Source organism: Prionailurus bengalensis, chromosome D1 (assembly GCF_016509475.1).
Source record: "Prionailurus bengalensis isolate Pbe53 chromosome D1, Fcat_Pben_1.1_paternal_pri, whole genome shotgun sequence".
Taxonomy (NCBI): domain Eukaryota; kingdom Metazoa; phylum Chordata; class Mammalia; order Carnivora; family Felidae; genus Prionailurus; species Prionailurus bengalensis.
This window is the reverse complement of record NC_057346.1, coordinates 86,113,213-86,132,082: the sequence shown is the minus strand read 5'-3', so window position 1 is coordinate 86,132,082 and position 18,870 is coordinate 86,113,213. Positions and strand designations below refer to the sequence as shown.

Below are 18,870 nucleotides of genomic sequence, written 5' to 3'. Positions count from 1 at the left end.
AATCTGAATGTCATGGGATTTCTAAGAAATTTTTGCAGAGAAGGCAAAAAGATCTTTCAAAGGAAAAGATGAGGAGAAATAAGAGAAAGAAAGACAAATAAGGAGGCTATAATTATGGTTCCTTAAATACAATCTAGATATTAGAGTTGTATTAGCTAAAGAGCACTACTGGTTCATTGCTGCTAGTGTAGAACTACCTCCTTTGCCCACCTCTCCAATCAAATAATATAGTGTCTCTGCTTATCTTGGCATAGTAGACAGGCCATGCATATGAGAGTCCATCTTACTCTAAGCCCTCCTGTACCTAGTTTTGGGCCACTGGTGGGTACTTTCCCATCGACAGGCTTGCCAGTGGCTTACGAGATTGCCTACCTTGAGAGTTCTACCCAGCAGGGCGTCCTAAACTGGATAGTGATGCAATTAAAGTTTTGGGGGCATTGAATGTGAGTCATAGAGAGTCTTCAGAAAGTAGTGTGGTACAGAAATAGGGAGATACATAGAGGAAGTTAGCAGAAGCCATGAGTAAGGAGAAGGACAGAGGTAGGTTAGGCAATAATGACGTAAGAGGAAGAAGCAGTTAGATACGGAAGGATAGATGAGGTTGCTGAATAAAAAAATGTGGCACTCTACTAGAGTTGTGGTATTTGTTGTTGTCTTTTAATTTTTTTTTTTAAGTAAGCTGGATGCCCAACATAGGACTTGAACTCATGACCTGGCAGTCAAGAGTCAATGAGCCAGAGAGGTGCTCCTGATTTTTAGTATTTTAATTTGAGTATAGCTAATACACAATATTACATTAGTTCAGGTGTCCAACGTACTGATTGTACAAGTTTATACATTTTATTATACTCAAGTGTGGCTAACATCTGTTCCCATACAATGCTATTGCAATATCATTTCTACTACAGTTGTTCTTAAGTCAGTAGTATATTCTAAAGAGCAATGAATGGTCTTCTAATTCTCTTTGTGCCCTGCTGGAGTGGTTTTATTTCCTTTTTTCAGTTTCTGTGTATACCACTAACAAGCTCAGTCACCTGAAACCCAAATGTGTTTGAGCTGAATGATCCTAACACCCTCGTTTCCAGCATTAATTTAACAAGCCATGTGTGTGGGTTTAATTCCCTGTGTAGGACAAGTTAGCTTTGCCAAACGGTTCTGTGATTATCCTCTCACACGCCCAAAGACTAGGCAACACATCAAATGTTATAAGAAAAAAGAGTTTAATAGTGTGTAAGGACTAGTGCAAACCTGTCATCAACATTGATAAAACAAATCAAAGCTGAAGACTACAGATGGTGGCCCAGTAGTGACTTTTTTACATGAAAAGCTACCTTTTCTTATGCTTTTTAATATAAATTACTAGAGAAAATCAGATAATAAATAAATATATGGTAAAATCATATTGCTTAATTTAATTCTTTTAACCATTTACCAGGTAAATCTCATATAATTTATTGTCCTAGCCCTACCAGAATCATGTGGAGTTGGCAGGGAGAAGGATGAAAGTTTCCCTAAAGGATGCCAGTGCTGTTACCAGAAGACAGGGGGAAGATATGTCAAGAGACAAAGAAAAGCAAATAACTTTTACATGATTAGATTGAGGACAGCAAGGTATACTTGATAAAATTTGTTCACATTCTGATAAAATCTGTAAAGACCATATAGCAACTCGAAAAATGGTTATTAAGACAATATTTAAATAAAAAAGGCAAAATACTGAATTAATAATGGTATGACACATGATGCAGGGTCGTAGAGCGAAACAGTCAAAGGATTCTTGAGGCATTTTATGGTGCAAAAAGATGTCTTTATTATAGCACTGGGACAGGAGCCATGCACAGAAAGAGCTGTGCTGTGATTGTGAAGAATGACTGATTACATAGGATTTTCTATCCTACAGAGGTGAGGTGACATCAGGGCTCTAGGAAATTAAGTCTATAGGTTCTTGGAGGTCTGGCTGTTACTAAGATTGTGTAAATTTTTCCTGTAAATCAAGGCAGTTATAAACTATAGTAGAGTTTCATGTCCTGCATGACTGCAATCTTTATCAGTTGACCATTTGTTTCTCCCTGCCTTTGTTCTTAGGCAGTCACTAGTGCCTAAAGAATGTTATACATATCCCATCTTAAGGGGAGGGGGTTTGTGGGGTGTCAGCTTGAGTTTTGCCCTCAGCTTGCCTTTACCCTCTCATCAACACAGTTGAAGCTTTGAAATATGGAAAAAATAAAAACCTTTCACTTTCTGGTGGCGTGACAATGGATTATTATATAAAATCATTAGTATATTTGTAAAAATATTTGATAGTAAACAAAATGCATTCATTGAAAAAGAAAGACATGAGACAACTGGCTGGCTCAGGTGATGGAGCACATGACTCTTGAACTCAGGGTTATAAGTTCAAGCCCCAAGTTGGGTGCAGAGAATATTTTTAAAAAAATAAAATCTTGGGGCGCCTGGGTGGCGCAGTCTGTTAAGCGTCCGACTTCAGCCAGGTCACGATCTTGCGGTCCGGGAGTTTGAGCCCCGCGTCGGGCTCTGGGCTGATGGCTCAGAGCCTGGAGCCTGTTTCCGATTCTGTGTCTCCCTCTCTCTTTGCCCCTCCCCCGTTCATGCTCTGTTTCTCTCTGTCCCAAAAAAAAATAAATAAACGTTGAAAAAAAAAATTAAAAAAAAAATAAATAAAATCTTGAAAAAAAAAAGACACCTGTTCTTCATTAAGTAGAGAATTTGTTTTCTTTCTTTTCATGAGTATTTGCTTTCCAAGTGATTATTTATGGGCACTGGGAACTATTTATGAGATCTGCAGATCTTTCCTCCTGTCTGTTTAGCTCTTCCCCTAAGTTGAAAACTTAGCTAAGTTTCAACTTCCCCTAAGTCTTCAACTTAGCTCTTCCCCTAAGTTGAAAAGCTTGGTGACCATTTGCAGTTCCATTGCTACTGCTGCAAAAACACTGCCACTGAGACATGACCTCTGCCTCATGCCACCATTCACCATTGCTATCAAAGTCCGAATAGCCCAGGTCTGAAGGGAGGTCTCACCTCTGCCAGAGCTAATGTCCAGTGATCAATTCAAAAGGCTGCCAAAGTTTTGAGCCTGGCTAGGTTTTGGAGTGTAGGGAAGACTACTTCTCTCCCTAGAGCTACAGTCAGTCTAGGACAGACTTGGGTAGAAACATGTGATAACAACAAATACAACTGCTTGCATCCCAGTGTTTTAGCTTTATTGATCCACTGTATCAACTCTCATACACACACACACACACACACACACACACACACACACACACACATCAATTTTCCCCATGCCACATGAAAGCCTTTCATTCTCTCAGAAGAAATGATCAACCATTTTACACATTTGTGAACATAGAGAGGACAGGCCAGAAGAAATAATTGTGATTATAATGATATTGGTGGATAAAAAAATCTGGAGGAGGGGCTGGCTGTGCCAAGCTTTCCACATTAAGCATATGCTAGTTTATATTTGCATGAGTGGGTGGGGTTATAATACATTATGCATAAAAACTATTGAGGAACTAACAAATTAGAAAGAAGCAGATTTGGTTTGTATAAAAATACAAATACATACATGGAATACTGAAATAATATGTGGAAGTTTACTATCATCTATGCTTAATCATCATACAGCTCAATATTCTCAATTATGTTAAAACGTGTTTCATTTTATCATACCAGCAAGTTCCCTATATACTCCATCTTTATAACTTGGTACTACACAGCGTCACAGGTCATATGGTCCTTTGTTGAAACATCATAGTTTTTTTTTAAATATTTATTTGCTTTTGAGAGAGAGAGAGAGACAGACAGACAGACAGACAGACAGACAGAATCTGAAGCAGGCTCCAGGCTGAGCTGTCAGCACAGAGCCTGATGCAGGCCTCGGACCCACGAACTGGGAGATCATGACCTGAGTCAAAGTCTGATGCTTAACCAACTGAGCAACCCAGGTGCCCCTGAAATATCATAGTTTATCTAAATACTACTACTCCAGCTTAACTACCAGGTAGGGTGACCAACTGTCCCAACTTGTCTGAGATTCAGGGAGTTCCTGGAGTGTGTGACTTTCAGTGCCAAAGGCAGGGCAGTCCTGAGTAAACCAGGATGAGTTGGTCACCATAAATCTAGTCTGCCATGAGGCCTTCATGAACTTTATTCTAGCCTATGTAGTGAGTTTGCCTTCAAGAAATTCTTTTGGCATTTATAGTTAATACACACCCGTAGTTCTAAGCAGATTGTTTAGCATATATTCTCTCTGAATTAGGGGATAGTTTGCAAGTTTCTTGAAGGTAGGAGACACATCTCTTTAACTTTTAGATTTCCTAATACTGAACAGAGTACGGAGTAATTTTTAAATGAATCTAAGAATTAAAGCCTGGGTGGCTCAGTCAGTGAAGCAACTGACTTCAGCTCAGGTGATGATCTTGTGGCCCATGAGTTTGAGTTCCCCCATCTGGCTTTGTGCTCAGAGCATGGATCCTGCTTGGGATTCTGTGTCTCCCTCTCTCTCTGCCCCTCCCCCTCTCACACTCTATGTCTCTCTCATAAATAAAACACTGAAAAAAATTTTTAATTAAAAAAAATTGTACTTAGCTGTTTTAAGCATTATACATTCTTTCTTCTTTAGTTTGATGGAGCAAAACAATTCAATTTAATGGTTATGAATGTGAGTTTATTTTAGAATGGGCTTGGGTTCAGTTTTCTACCCTGTCAGCTTACTCATTATGTGAACTTGGACAAGTTAAGTGGCCTCTCTGAGCCACAATTTCTTAAATCTGTAAAATGGGGATGAAAATAGTACCCACTTTCCAGGGAGATTCTAAGGAGTAAACAAAATAATGACTAAGTGTGTAATATTTTGTCTAGCACATGTCATACAGTCAGTTATATGGTAGTTGTTAATAAGTAATTACAAATCAATTCGCTGTATTCTTCCCTGGATTGTTTCTTTCAGAGAGTTTATGTCATCCCAGGCAAAAGCAGTTATTAAAACAACTGAAGATTATTTGCAGCCTCAGTTTGGCCCCAACAGGCTTTTGCATTCAGCGACAGTATCAGAAGGGTCAGGACTTCAAGATTGCTCCCCACATCAAACAGTATCAGATCATAGCCATGATGAAATATCAGACCCATATAGCTACAAATCAAACAGTAAAAACAATTCTTGTTTTATATCAGTATCCAAGAGAAACAGACCTGTCAGTGATCCAATGGGTCAACTGAGGTAATCAAAGCTATTCTCTGTTCTTTTTAACCCACTGCTGAAGCTTTTTCCTTTGAGCAGAATTTATAATGATTCAATTGACTATTTCAGACATTAAAATGTAACACATCTCTAGGGTTTTGTTTCTGTTTTTGTTTTGTTTATTTTTTCTTTGAAAGCACCTGAGTAGAATGTTGCTAATTACACTTGTGGAAAACATGAGGTACACTTAAATGTGGATAATATGAAATTCTGAAAAAAATACTTGAAGCAGAATCAGACTAGGGCTACAAAATATCTGTTTACCAGATATTTGTTTAAAAATAGAAATGCATACTTTTGATATTTAAGCAGTATTTTCCAGTAAAATCAAGTTGAAATGAACTTATTATAAAACCATTTTGTGTGTATATTTTCACTTCAAGATTATTGTCATAAACTGTCAAACCTAAGAATTTATGGATAGAAAAAAATGTTGGTAAGAGCAAAACTCAAACCAAGAAACTGATACTCCCGTTATTTTCATGTTTGATTACGTAGGTGTATTATGACTTTGATTTACCTGAAGTTTTTATTTTAAAATGTTTACTTTGCTTCTGTGGCATTAAGAATTACCAGGGTTAGTTAGAGAACTCTGAAATCAAAACAACATATTAGTAATTTACCATGTACTTTTGCTGAGGAAATAATGAGGACTGAAACTGATTTTGGATGAAGTCAAAACTTAGAAATTTTCCTTTACTACCCCAAACAATTTGAGATGAAGGTAATTACAATTAACTTTAGAGTAAGAAATTTATAATAAGAAACTTTGAATTTCAAATCTTTTTTTCAAAAATCAAAGTACTTTGATAAACATGAAAACTTAATGGAAAATCTTACCCGTTTGCTATTTCATGATGGTAGGACCATGTTACTATTTTTTGTTTTCTATCAGAACATAGCATGTATACATACTTTTTTTTAAATGAGTGTTGTGGTGTTTTATAAGTAAATTGATAAAAATCAATTATTTTCAGCTGCCTTACATGAACAGTTTTAGCAAGCCTATTCTATATTAAATTTTTTAAATCTTAGCCTATAAAAAGGTTTTTTTGGTGAATACTTAGAAACAATCACTAGGGATTATATCTGTAAAACATGCCTAAGATAATATTTATTTAAATGTTATTATTAATTAACATACACCAATTTTGTGGGGTTTTTTCCTTCAGAGATGCAGAGTTCTCTTCTGTAAAATTTCAGCCGGCCCAGAATTGGCAGAGATCATGTCAAAGACACAAACTTCATCCCAGAGTGATTACAGTAACAGCTTACAAAAATGGATGTAGAACGGTCTTTGCCAAAGTTACAGTACCAACCATCACCTTGGTAAATAGTGTTCATAAGTTTTCAGTGCTTTATTTCTTCCCTTACTCTTTCATAATATAAAAAATGAAAAAGATGGCATTGTGTTAAAAGTTTCTTTTTAGTGATGAATCTGTAAATTGCTTATATATACATAGGTCTCACAGACATTTTATTCCTTTCTTTTTTATCAACATGTAAATGGTACATTTAATAAATAAATGACCCTTCTGTTTAATAAACAGATGCGATGGTTTTCTGTCTTGTGGAGTTGTTAAACTGACAGAATATTTAAGAACTAAAATTAGACTTAGATATTCTCAGAGCTGTGATTTTCCTCTTCTTTGTATATTTTCAAGTGCTAGAAAATACATTGGTGGAGTTACTTCAGTTACTTAACTTGGCCAGTGACTCAATGGGTGTCTGTTTTCATCGTTAGCACCTTTTGTTTCATGGCAATGTGTTGCTTCTTTGTCCTAACTCACTTTCTCTTACCTCTTGCTTTCTTCTAGTTGCTGGAGGAGTGCACAGAAAAGCTGAATCTGAACATGGCCGCACGACGAGTGTTCTTGGCAGACGGCACTGAAGCCCTCAAACCTGAAGATATACCCCATGAAGCCGACGTTTATGTTTCAACAGGAGAGCCCTTTTTAGATCCATTCAAAAAAATTAAAGGTAAAAAAGAAAAAAATATACTCTACCCCCACCCACAGTAAATTGCTTCAGGGGTGCAATTAAAAAATGATTTTCATCCTGTCTTTTTTGCATGGTTTAACAAAACTAATGTTTACGCATTTACAGCTCAGTAAGAGGATAATGTGCTTAATGAAAGAAAAATCCACTGACAGCCACGTTTATTGCCCTTCATTAGCATTGGTGCTTAATTTAATATAGATCTGAATAGACATTAGGGAGCCTGCAGGAGGTTAAATGGTGAAAATATAATAAATTAAATCAGAGATTATTGAATTTACTGTTTAGTTTCTGTGACACCCAACAGACATAATTCATTAGATTTATTCTCTCAGAAAATAGTTCAAAGTTTCAAGGAGCATTTATTCATTTACACTCTTGGTCTTTTTTCAGATGGCATTAACATAACTATGAAAATGTGATCAGAATAAACATATAATTCTTATATACATGTGATTTTCCTAACAAAATTTTCCATAAGGTAAATACTGCAGCTTGAGTTTTTTAAACCTTGAAATGTGTGTGTGTGTAGTTTATATTTGTGTGTATATATAATAATATATATACACATATGTATATTATTATATATATACACATATATATGTGTATATACACATATGTATATTGTTATATATACACACAAATACAAACATATGTATTTTAGACATATGCTGGTAAGCTCTTTTTTCAAAAGTGCAGTGTTTCTAACATTCACAAATGTGATTTTCTAAACTAAAACAAACATTTTTCTTTCTTCAGTGAGAAAGAATACATTTCCAGAAAGAAAGAAAAGTACTGAGAATATTCTTACAAGCATGTCATATCCATAGTCTGTTATCAAATGCTATATATAGTAATCACATTTAAATGACATAAGAACTTTGGCATGCAAATTCAGGGTATCTGACTATGTTCCCCTACACTTTTAATACTTTATTAGAAGTATTTTTTTCTACAACTGCTATAAAGCTGGTGAACCAGGACAAGTCTAGGCAATAATTGTGTAAGTGGAAGAAAAGTAATTCTGGAGTTCATTACAGATGAGATGATGAAAATTCTTCCTCTATTAATGTTATTATATAAGATGATACTAGGGTTTCTATCTCTTTGAAAATACTTGATCATCAGGAATAATTTCTTGAAATCAGTAGAAAGTTCAAGGTAATTTGGTTCAAGGTAAAGAAACTTGTTGCTATAATACTCAGTAAAAATTACCTGTGCAAAAGTGTAGACCCATATATTTTTCAAATCTTGATTTAACTTTAAATTATGGCTCCTTTTATTTTGTATTCATTGAATCATTTGTAAAATTAATCTTGTATAAAAACATGAGTCTTTGTAGGTAAATGTTTCTGTGACTATTTTATATTTAAGTGTGTATGTAATGAGTGCTTCCTTAAAATCTTGATTGTTTTTATTAATAAGAAATACTGGCCTTTCATTGATAATGGTATTGGTGAAGAGATATATAAATATTATTTATAGCCAAGCTTCGTGGAAAATTTTCTGGACATGTATGCTTAAAATAACAGTGTTAAACACATGACTAGCTTGGTGGATGATTTTTAAATGTACAAACTAATTTCCTCCTACTTTTTGTTTTCTCTTTTATCCTTTTTAAAGCCAAGTCCAGAACAAAAAACTTCTCTGCTTTGTCTGCATATCTTTGGCTGTGTTTCACTGTGACATGCACTGCTGTTCTTTTAGCACCAAAATGTTGGCACACACTCCTGAAAATTTCACACCATCTCTTGCTGGATCAGCAAGCTTAACCCACCAAAATCTGGTGTTGTGCAATGGTTTTTGACTGATAATCAATCTTTATGCTGCTCGACAGTTGTTGCTGGGACACGGAGTAGAGCAGGTGGCAGATGTGCCTTGTCTTTTGAGAAAAGAAATTGTAGGTGAGCTTGGACACAGACTAGCATATCACATGTCCATTAAAAAGACCTAGGATAAGTATAATGGGGAAAAAGCCACTTGTCTATGTTAAGCTCATAGATAAGCCTAGAAGACTAAAGACTGATATTTGGTTTCTTCCAGAACCTTAAGAACATAAATGTAAATAAATATTATATATACATAGTATAGTCTTTAACTTGAATTAAATAATTTGAGAGAAGTGTGGGAAGATTTCAAATATATATCTATATCTATCTACATATCTATCTATCTATATGTCTATATATATATATCTATCTATATATCCCACATATTCACATGTACTTTTTCAAATCAGATTAAAATTACCTTTCTTGCATGTATTTTACAGATAATCAATAATTTGTCAACTTGCCATGAGTGTACCATAAAAATAAGACATGTGTGAATAGTCTTGAAGGTGGTAGATAAATTTAGAGTAAGGACGCGTTCTAAAGGTAAATAGGATAAAAACAGCTGGCAGAATTGGGTGCTACTCTTGTAGCTCTCTACGTGAACATGAATATTTTATATTCAGGTAATCAACAGGCATTAGAGTCAATAATTAGCCATTACTTTAATATAAAGATTTCCATTCATTCAGCAAACATTCATTGAGAGCCTACTATGTGCCAGGTACTAGACCACATCAGAGACAGATGAAAAGGGGGGCTTAGAGTCTTTTTTTTAAAAACCATTATTCTTTTATCTCTGATTTTAACTTCAATTTAATTTAATTCAATCTAAATTTAAACCAATAAGTATTTAAGTATCTACTATGTATGCAGTTTTGGCTTAGGGATCGAAGTCCTGGCCTTTAAGGAGCTTATAAGTTACAAATCCTTAAAATTGAGAACCCTTTTTAACAACATAAGTCAAATGGGTCCTCCAAAGGAAAATTTACATTATTTCTGGTACAGGAAGGCCAAATAAGTCTGTATATATTTTGGCAATTGTATTTCCATACTTCACTGTTTTCTTATTGTTCTTTGGAAAAGCAATGTCAACAGTGAAAATAGCCTCAGAACTATTTCCAGATTTACTAAGGTAGAAAAAGACCTAAGGAACATCTCTAATTTTTAACTACTTTACTACCCATTTTGAGTACCACTGTTGACAGCCAGTGCCACTAGATTTAATAGAAAGCCAGAGAGCTATTTATCACATACCTGGAAACACAAAGCGTTCATGTAGAGGTCAAGCCAAGGTCAAGACTGACATGAAGCATTCCCTGTTGAAAAGCAGTATTAGAATAATTCTTACATTTTGAAGTTAAATGCCTAAGCAGAAGATTGTGTGTGGGGAAAAATAGAAATCTTTTTTATAATAACTCTTGATGAAGATCAACGGTCTTATTAGGTCATATAATTATGGCATTTGAAGATTCTGAAATCTATTAATGATTCTCTAGAATTGTGAAGATGTAGTTAGTGAATTGTTTGAAGAGGCATTTTAAAAGTTTTTGGATTCATGGGTATGCACTTTAGGTTTCATTCAGTTTCCTCAATCTTCTTTAATGGCACAGTGAAAATGCTTGCATCAGATTCATGGGGTTTATGAGAGTTTAGCTCCTTTATAACTGTTAGAAGCTGTAGGCCGTGCCAACCTAGCATAAGAAATGCCCTGCAATTACTTAAATGTCTTAAAAAAGATGAGAGGAAAAAAAGCTGCTTGGATCTAACTCATTAGGTCCAAGTTCCATTGTGTGGTGTTCTGATTGTTTAAAGTTTTCTTTAGCTTTATATTTTCATTCTTTCCTATATATTCTATTCGACTATTTGGCTTTTAGAGCTATTATTTACAATGATTCATTTCAGTCCTGAGTTTTGTTAACCAGAAATGAAACTGAGTACTATGAATAAGATTTTACATCTTTCATATACTGTATTGTGAAGATGTAGTCCCAGAAAAAAATCCATGAAAAGAATTCTTGATACTACACCTAAGATCTAAATTTAAACCTAGAGATTTTCTGCTAACTGCCATGTGATCTACAAAATGAAATAATTTGCTGTGACAGCTTGTGATTGACAAGAATATGTGTGAGCACATTTAAAATAGGCCATCTTTTCATGTAGAAGTAAATGTCAGTGAAATGATGGATTCTCATCATTTTAATTATTGATGATTTAGAAATATTTCAATTCCATGACATACAAGACACATTCTAAATAGCAGCATAACACTTTTTCTCCAATCTACGTCAATAATGAAATGTTCTGTCATATTTTGTTTTTCAAAAAATGCGTTAGTTTAATGAACCTGGATTCATGCATTATATTTTGTTCTATTATGTGTCTCTGAATTTGTTGATTTTTAAATGGTTGTGTTAAAAGCACATGTTTCAAGAAATAACCCACTACCCACCTCCTATCACACCTTGCTATTCTTGCTGCTAGATCTCAAGACAGTGCTACAGTGCTGACTATACCAAGGACTGCTTTGTCCTGCTAAAGCTAAGATTGGGTTTTGTGATGATCACACATGGGTAAAACTTAAGCATGTATTTTATTTATTTCCCTATTCCAAATGTTTAAAACCATTAAGAGTGTAGCGTATCTTTACTATATAAACAGATGTCGATCTAAAGAATATTGCAAGAGTTGGACCTTCTAAAAACTGTCCTTAGCTAATAGGAAAATCTAGAGCATACAAGTGGCAGCATCTCCTTATATTGTCAAATTATCAAATCATTGAGAGTCATCTAAATCCTTGACATATTCATGAACTGTTGAGTTGCATATATACCTAGAGGCTACACTTGTTTAGCGAAGGTGTGCAAACCTAGAACTGTCCTGATAATTTGAATACTTTCTGTATGTCACGCGCTGAGTTATGTGCTTTAAGTGTATTATATTTACTCCTCACAACTCCTGAGTTAGTGCTACAAGTCCATAATCTCTTATATGCAATTCCAAAATTCAAAATTGCCGAAGATAAAACAATTTTTTCAGAACTCATTTGGTAGCAGAACCTTACTTACTATAGATAACCAGTTGTATTTAAAAAATAATTAATATGCTTGGTTATGGGCTGCTACCCTAAACCTTGCTGGACACACTACATAATAACATATGATCTATTCACTATTAGGATATATGCGCTATATTAACATTTTTGTATCCATAAATTCTATTTATGGAATTACATCTGACCTTAGGACTTTGGGTAAGGTCCTTCTGTTGTAGCTGCAAAAAAAACAGATAAATTTTAATTCTCACTAGAGTATTTTTTAATGTTTATTTACTTATTTTGAGAGAGAGAGAGAGAGAGAGAGAGAGAAGCAGAGAGAGAGGAAGACAGAGAATCCCAAGTAGGCTCCACACCATCAGTGTAGAGCCCAATGCGGGGCTCCAACCCATGAACTGTGAGATCATGACCTGAGCCCAAACCAAGAGTCATATGCTCAATCGACTGAGCCACCCAGGTGCCCCCTCACCATAGTATTAACTCAGAAGTATTATAAATACTGTCTTTATATCACATTGAGTTGTTTGCTACATGAGTAAAAGTAGACAGAGAGACTATCTCCCTGGCTAGACCTGAGAGAGTATGTGAGAGGTAATAAAAAAATTGTAGTTCTCTAAGGAGGCAGAGGAATAAAGAAAGACCATTAATTCATTTAATCATTCCCTCAAAATATATGTATTGAGTCCTTACAATGTGCCAGGCTAAGAGAAGTAGAAGGAGCAAAGACAAGAAATATATAAAGAACCAAATAAGGTGTTTATTGACAGTGGTAAGTGTTATAAAACAAATAAAAAGGGTGGTATCGTAAGAACAAATAATGTCATGGAAACAAAAGGAGATGATTTTTCAAATGAAACAGGCATTTGCAGTAAACTTTAAATCAAATCTTTTAGGCAGGTACTCTTTTCAGGGGTTTGCCTTTCAGACCATTAGTTTTTTAAGCTCTCAGACATGTATTGGGAAAGACATGAGAAACGTATTATTATTTAGTGGCAAGAACACTAGCCTTGAAGTCAGATGATCTTGTAAGATTCTAGTCCCTGCTATATATATAACCTTGGACAGATTGGTCTGTGCTTCATTGACCTTACCTGTAAAATTGAGGTATAACATCTTAAGGAATTATTGGGTCTTGTCTTTATTTCTAAATCAAGATAAATTATTTGAAAATTAAATATCTATAAATTCCTAGTTTAAATAGAACACTGAGAATAGCATTTCCTAAACATAACTAAGGTTCCAATTGCTATTAAGATCCCAAGGCTATTAATCAGAACCTTATGTCCACTCCTCCCTTTTTAGAATAGCTAGCTAGGTTTAGAATAGCTAGCTAGTCAGGAAAATAACAGCAAAAACATTTACTTCTGCTTTCTTCATTACTGCCAGGGAAGCAAACTACAGTACGAGCCTGGACAACTCACTTAGCCTCTCTCAGCCTCAGTTTTTTTATTCACAAATTGAGCCCCATAGTAGACACCTCACAGCATCATTGTGAGGAGTAAATAAGATGATGTATGTAAAAGCCTGCCATACATAGTAGATGTCTAAAACATCTGATCTTTATTTATTTTCCCTCCTTTTGCACTATCTCTTACTAGGCACATTTCCACCAGCTTTTCATACAAGCCGTCACAGTACCTGATTTTACTGCCAAAGGTATTTGCTAGGTCTAAGATTTTAAAATGCAGCTTTTTGAATTGTGACAATTTTTGCTTGTGCAAATTCAAATCCCTGCAAAGCACCCATGTATACAGCATGATATAGGAATCTGAGTTAGAGCCTTTGAACTCTCACTATATTGTGCTTTTTGCCTTAAGAATTTGTCCAGGGTGTAAGTCAAAATCAAGTCCTTCTTTTTAGAAAAGTCCCAAGTGGTCTTGCTGTGCTCTATTCCAAGAGTCATATTTTAAAATATGTTTATGACCCAAGGCTAGCCTTTACTTAAAGCTGCCATAACTTATTTCAAGAAAGTTCATAGAAAAGTTCAGGGAAAGGGTGAAAACATTTTGATTGGCACAATAGATGGGATGTTTGTAATTTTAATCAAATTTAAATTGAAGACATACTTCAAATGATATGTCAGACTAGTGTTACTGAGTTAAAATCTAATGACAACCACTGTCATTATTAGTTAAATATAACCATCATGCCTATAGCAATAAATGATGACACTTAGGAACATGCAGAAACAACACAAGTATTTAAAGAAAAGGGAGTGACTAGAAACTCAGTTGAACACAGGAATGTGACCTGGATTATTCTATTTACCAAACATAGAAGCAATTGTATTTTGAACAAATGATATAATTGAGTATAGCAGTATGTTTTCTTACTGTCAGAACATTTATGTTTTATAAACTTATCTTGCACCCATGAAATGATGTGCTTGTTCATATTTAATGTCATTATCTATACCTGCTTGACAATCAGAACATTAAAGTATTTTCAAGTTTATTGCCCAACTAGAAGAGAATGAATTTTTTTTAAATAAGATTTTTAATAAGCTCATGGATTTGAAGTTGCAAATGTGCTGCTTTTATTTTGGTGACAAAAGGCAGTATTCTTTTTGCCTGGCACATGCAAAATGGAAAATTACAATGGGGAATACCCAGATTTATTTAATTTTATGACAGATGTTGTATTTTTTGAAGTAGACTGAGAAAATGTAATGATATTGTAGGTAGACTTTCTATCACAGAAGCAGGCTAGAAAGTGCTTTATCTTTTTCATGATTTAATTATAAACAAAACCATAAAAATAAAATAGGATGTGGATTCTTCAAAATAAAATATAACGTATGGTTGGGGCCTAACATTTTCCGAGTGCTTCAGGACAGTAACTATATGAATAGTCAAGGGGACTTGGCAGTCCCTAAGCATCTGGAGATGTCCCATTGGGGAACTATTTTCCAAGGTTATGCTGAGCCTTAGAATTTCACTTGAGTGTAGTCTCCACTGCCATTCTCACCCAGTGGTCTCTTAACTTTCCAGAAAGAAGTGCATGAGGAGAAGACAGGGACAGGTCTGATTGTGACTTTGGAACCCACTAGGTGTGGCTAGCAAATTTAAAGGAGAGGATGAGGTAAGACTAGGACCCCTTCTTTGGCAGTTGAATGTAGAGGCACTGAGACTTTGCTGAGAGTACTGTCAACAAGACAGAGTCTCAAGAACTCTCCAAAGTGGACCTCCAGGGATCCTGCTATTGCATTCATATAGGGATAGGCATTGTATTTGGTTCTACTCTCTGGGGAAACTCCCAGTAGTGAGGATAAGCTCCCATTGCATTCTCAATATCCCCTTTTGTAATCATCAGATGTATAAATGTCTGTTGCCCCTCTAGACCAAGTTAGTTTCAGGCAGAAACCATGGCTACCTTATTCACCATCATTTTCTGGCACAGGGTCTGGCACTTAATAGATGCTCAGTAAATGTTGTTCAATGGATGAATGAAGGACGAAATGAAATAGGTACCATGGCAAACCATCCGTATTTCAGGGAGGTGACTGCCAGGAAAATAGATCTCATCAGAGCAGCAGGCTCAGCTGTAAATAGTCAGTGGATGTTTAGGAGGAGTATATTAAAAACCCCCTACCCCAAATTCATATGTAGATTTGTGAATGTTCCTGTTTGGCAGGGGGCCAGAGTAAGCCAGCCCAAGAATAATTACATCGCAGAGAGGCTAATGGTTATGCTAATGCTTGTCTGAGACCAGACAATGCTCAGAAGTGGAGTGCTGGGATAAAAGATTCTCCCAGGAACCTGTAGATCTGAGATTTTCAGCCCTCCCATATCCTCTCAGGAATGCCCATTCTTGCCTATTCTCTCTCCTCAATCATTCTTTTGGTGGTGATAGGAGGCTCTCTTCTTTCATTTAGTACTTCTCTTTGTATTTCTTATAGTGCCTTGCATACAGGCAGTGCTTGTTAACTATTATTGAAAGTAAGGAAGTAAGGAAGAGGAGATAGTGTGACCTTTGGGAAGGTTCAGGGCCACTGCCCACTGTTGTGCATAGCTGAAGGACTGTGGAGCTACACTCACTTTTTTTCAATTTCACCATGGTGCAGGGGAGGGGGAGCTGAGGAGGTGGAGAGGCAGTTTTCTAATTCTTGTAAAGGTACCAGATAGCCTCAACACTGGGAGAGATGCCAGGGTTTTAAGGTGAGAAAGTTAACAAAAGACAAAGATATAGAAAGCATTTGCTAGCTATGGCTAGTATGTTTCCCGAGAAGCTCAAAGTGGGTTTAGATGGCACTAAGTTTCTTGTTTTAATACTTGGCCTCGTTCCTGCCCCAGTACCCAGCCATCCCCTTACTATTTGATTACTTCTCCTTCTACCCACTCCCAACCTCACTTAATCCTCTAACTCACCAAGGCTAAAATCTAGGCAGGGCTTTGGTGAGCATCTTCAGTTTCTTCATGCTGCTGTGAAAGGGTGAAGATTCTGTTTTTCCGGGCTGCCTGGCTGGCTCAGTTGGTAGAGCACACATGTCTTTATCTTGGAGTCATGAGTTTGAGGCCCATGTTGGGGGTAGAGTTACTTTAAAAAAATTTCTTCTTTAAAAAAAAAAAACTGTTTTCTTCTTGCCCCTGGATATAATAATGCTTACTCAGGCTGTCAGCCCTCACCACATTTCTTCATGTGAAGACATATGGCTCTAGAGCTGTGATGTGGAGAAGAATCACCTTGTGTTGCTAAATATGATGGTTCTCTGGTTCTCTAGCTGTTATATAGGAGACCCATGGCCCGTATTTTGAGGACAAGCTGCGTTAGAGCTGTTTTTTTCCCTCACTTTATCCTAATAGGTTTGTTACCTAGAGAAGCAGATTTTGCCTTAATGTAAGGAAGATTTTTCCAATAGTTCCACCTTTCCAAAAGATGGAATGGCCTGCTTTGGGAAGTGTGGGGATTGTAAGCATTGTACATAGGCTCTAATGTGACTACTTCCCACCTTCCTTGATCCATGCCTGGCCCCTGTGTGTTCAGTCTCCTCCCAATGATCCATCATATTGTTGCATAATTCTGCATCTTTATTTGTATCATTTCCTCTCTCTGGATTATGCTCTCACTCTTTTACACACTCTGTGTGTCCTCTAAGTCCTACCTTATGTCCTCCTCTGGGGAGCCTTTCTCAGCCACCATGAGCTGTGGCAGGTGTCCCTGCTCCATATTCTCCCAGTACGTTATGGGTACCTCTGACCAGGCACCTGCCATATTTTGTGTTTGTTTTCCTTTGTTGTCTTCCCAAACAGACTGAGAACTCTTTGAGGCAGCAGGGAACATGTTATAGGCACTGAGTGCATGTTTGTTGAATGAATAATTGAGTAAATGAAGCAGGTGGTTAGAGTCAGTAATTTTCAGTTTCTTTGAACTTCAAGGTTGTGCAATTCTGAAGTCAGTACATTGTAATGCACTAAGCCTATGACTTTTTTGCTTCTTCCTACTCTGAGCTATCTTTCATGATATGTATTTTGGTTTCTGAGTAAATTCAATGAGGGACATGGCAATGAAAAACCTAATTAATCATGAGTAACAAAATGTAATCTTTTTCCAAAATACTGAAAAAAACAGGAGTCCAATTTATATTTACTAATGAAAATATTACCTGGTATATATCTAGTGAAATAATAGTGATGCTCTTATCTGACATGTTTGACTAATATTCTACAAATATTTTTTAAAATTTTTTTAAGTTTGTTTATTATTCTGAGGGAGACAGAGACAGCACAAGTAGGGGAGGGGCAGCAAGAGAGGGAAAGAGAGCATCCCAAGCAGGCTCCATGCTGCCAGCACAGAACCCGATGTGGTGCTCGAACACATGAAGGTGTGAGATTGTGACCTGAGCTAAAACCAAGAGTCAGATACCTAACTGACTAAGCCACCCAGGTGCCCCTACAAATATTTTTTTGAACATCTGCTATGTGATAAGCCCTACTTCAGGTGCTGGCTATACATCAGGGATTAATTGCTTACATTAAAAATGTACGATCAACTTTTATTATTTTGTTAAATGTCTAATAAGCACACTTGTTTACAATGTGCTAGATACTAGAGAGGCACACAGATAAAAACACATTCAATGCCCTTAAAATGCTCAAATTATAACAAGGACACACGTACAAAACCAGAGAAGTTTAATGAAATGAGAGCATAAAGATGAAGCTATAAATCCTGAAGAAAGATAGATCAAAGAAAACTTCTTAGAAGAGGTGAGACTCAATTGAAAAGAAAGAGAGAGAGCCCACCAAAAGGGAGGGAAAAGCCATGGTCAAGTTTGGAGTCAGAAAAGTGCATGGTGTGTGCCAATGGCTTATTCACAGCTCCCTACACTTCTGCAAAGGGAGATTATCTCAAAATCTTTTATTGCAGTGGCTCTAAACTGGGGTTGATTTTGACCCTTGGAGAAGATTGGGTAATGTCTAGAGATATTTTTGGTTGTTTCAGCTAGGAAGGTCCTACTGGCATCCAATGGCAGAGGCCAGGAATGCTACTAAATATTCCATAATACACAGGACAGCCATTATCACAAAGAACAAAGAGATGTCAATACTTACCAAGGTTGAAAAACCTTATTCAGACACAAATATTTGTAAACAAATCACAATTTTTTTTCTTTTTCTAAAAATTATTTATTTTTTAAAATTTATATTATACCCAGTGCTCATCCGAACAAGTATCCTCCTTAATGCTCTTGCCCATTTCACTCATACCCCCACCCACAG

The 18,870-nt window shown here is 36.1% G+C and overlaps 1 protein-coding gene across 1 annotated transcript in view; it reads left to right on the top strand.

Moving 5' to 3' along the window:
• Positions 1 to 18,870, top strand: part of DCDC1 (doublecortin domain containing 1) — a 309,876-nt gene that overhangs the window by 34,828 nt on the left and 256,178 nt on the right. Inside the window, exons 5-7 of the mRNA XM_043582274.1 lie at positions 4,973 to 5,242; positions 6,436 to 6,592; positions 7,081 to 7,243. Of these exons, the coding sequence (XP_043438209.1) occupies positions 4,973 to 5,242; positions 6,436 to 6,592; positions 7,081 to 7,243 (590 nt within the window). The remainder of the gene's footprint in view (positions 1 to 4,972; positions 5,243 to 6,435; positions 6,593 to 7,080; positions 7,244 to 18,870) is intronic.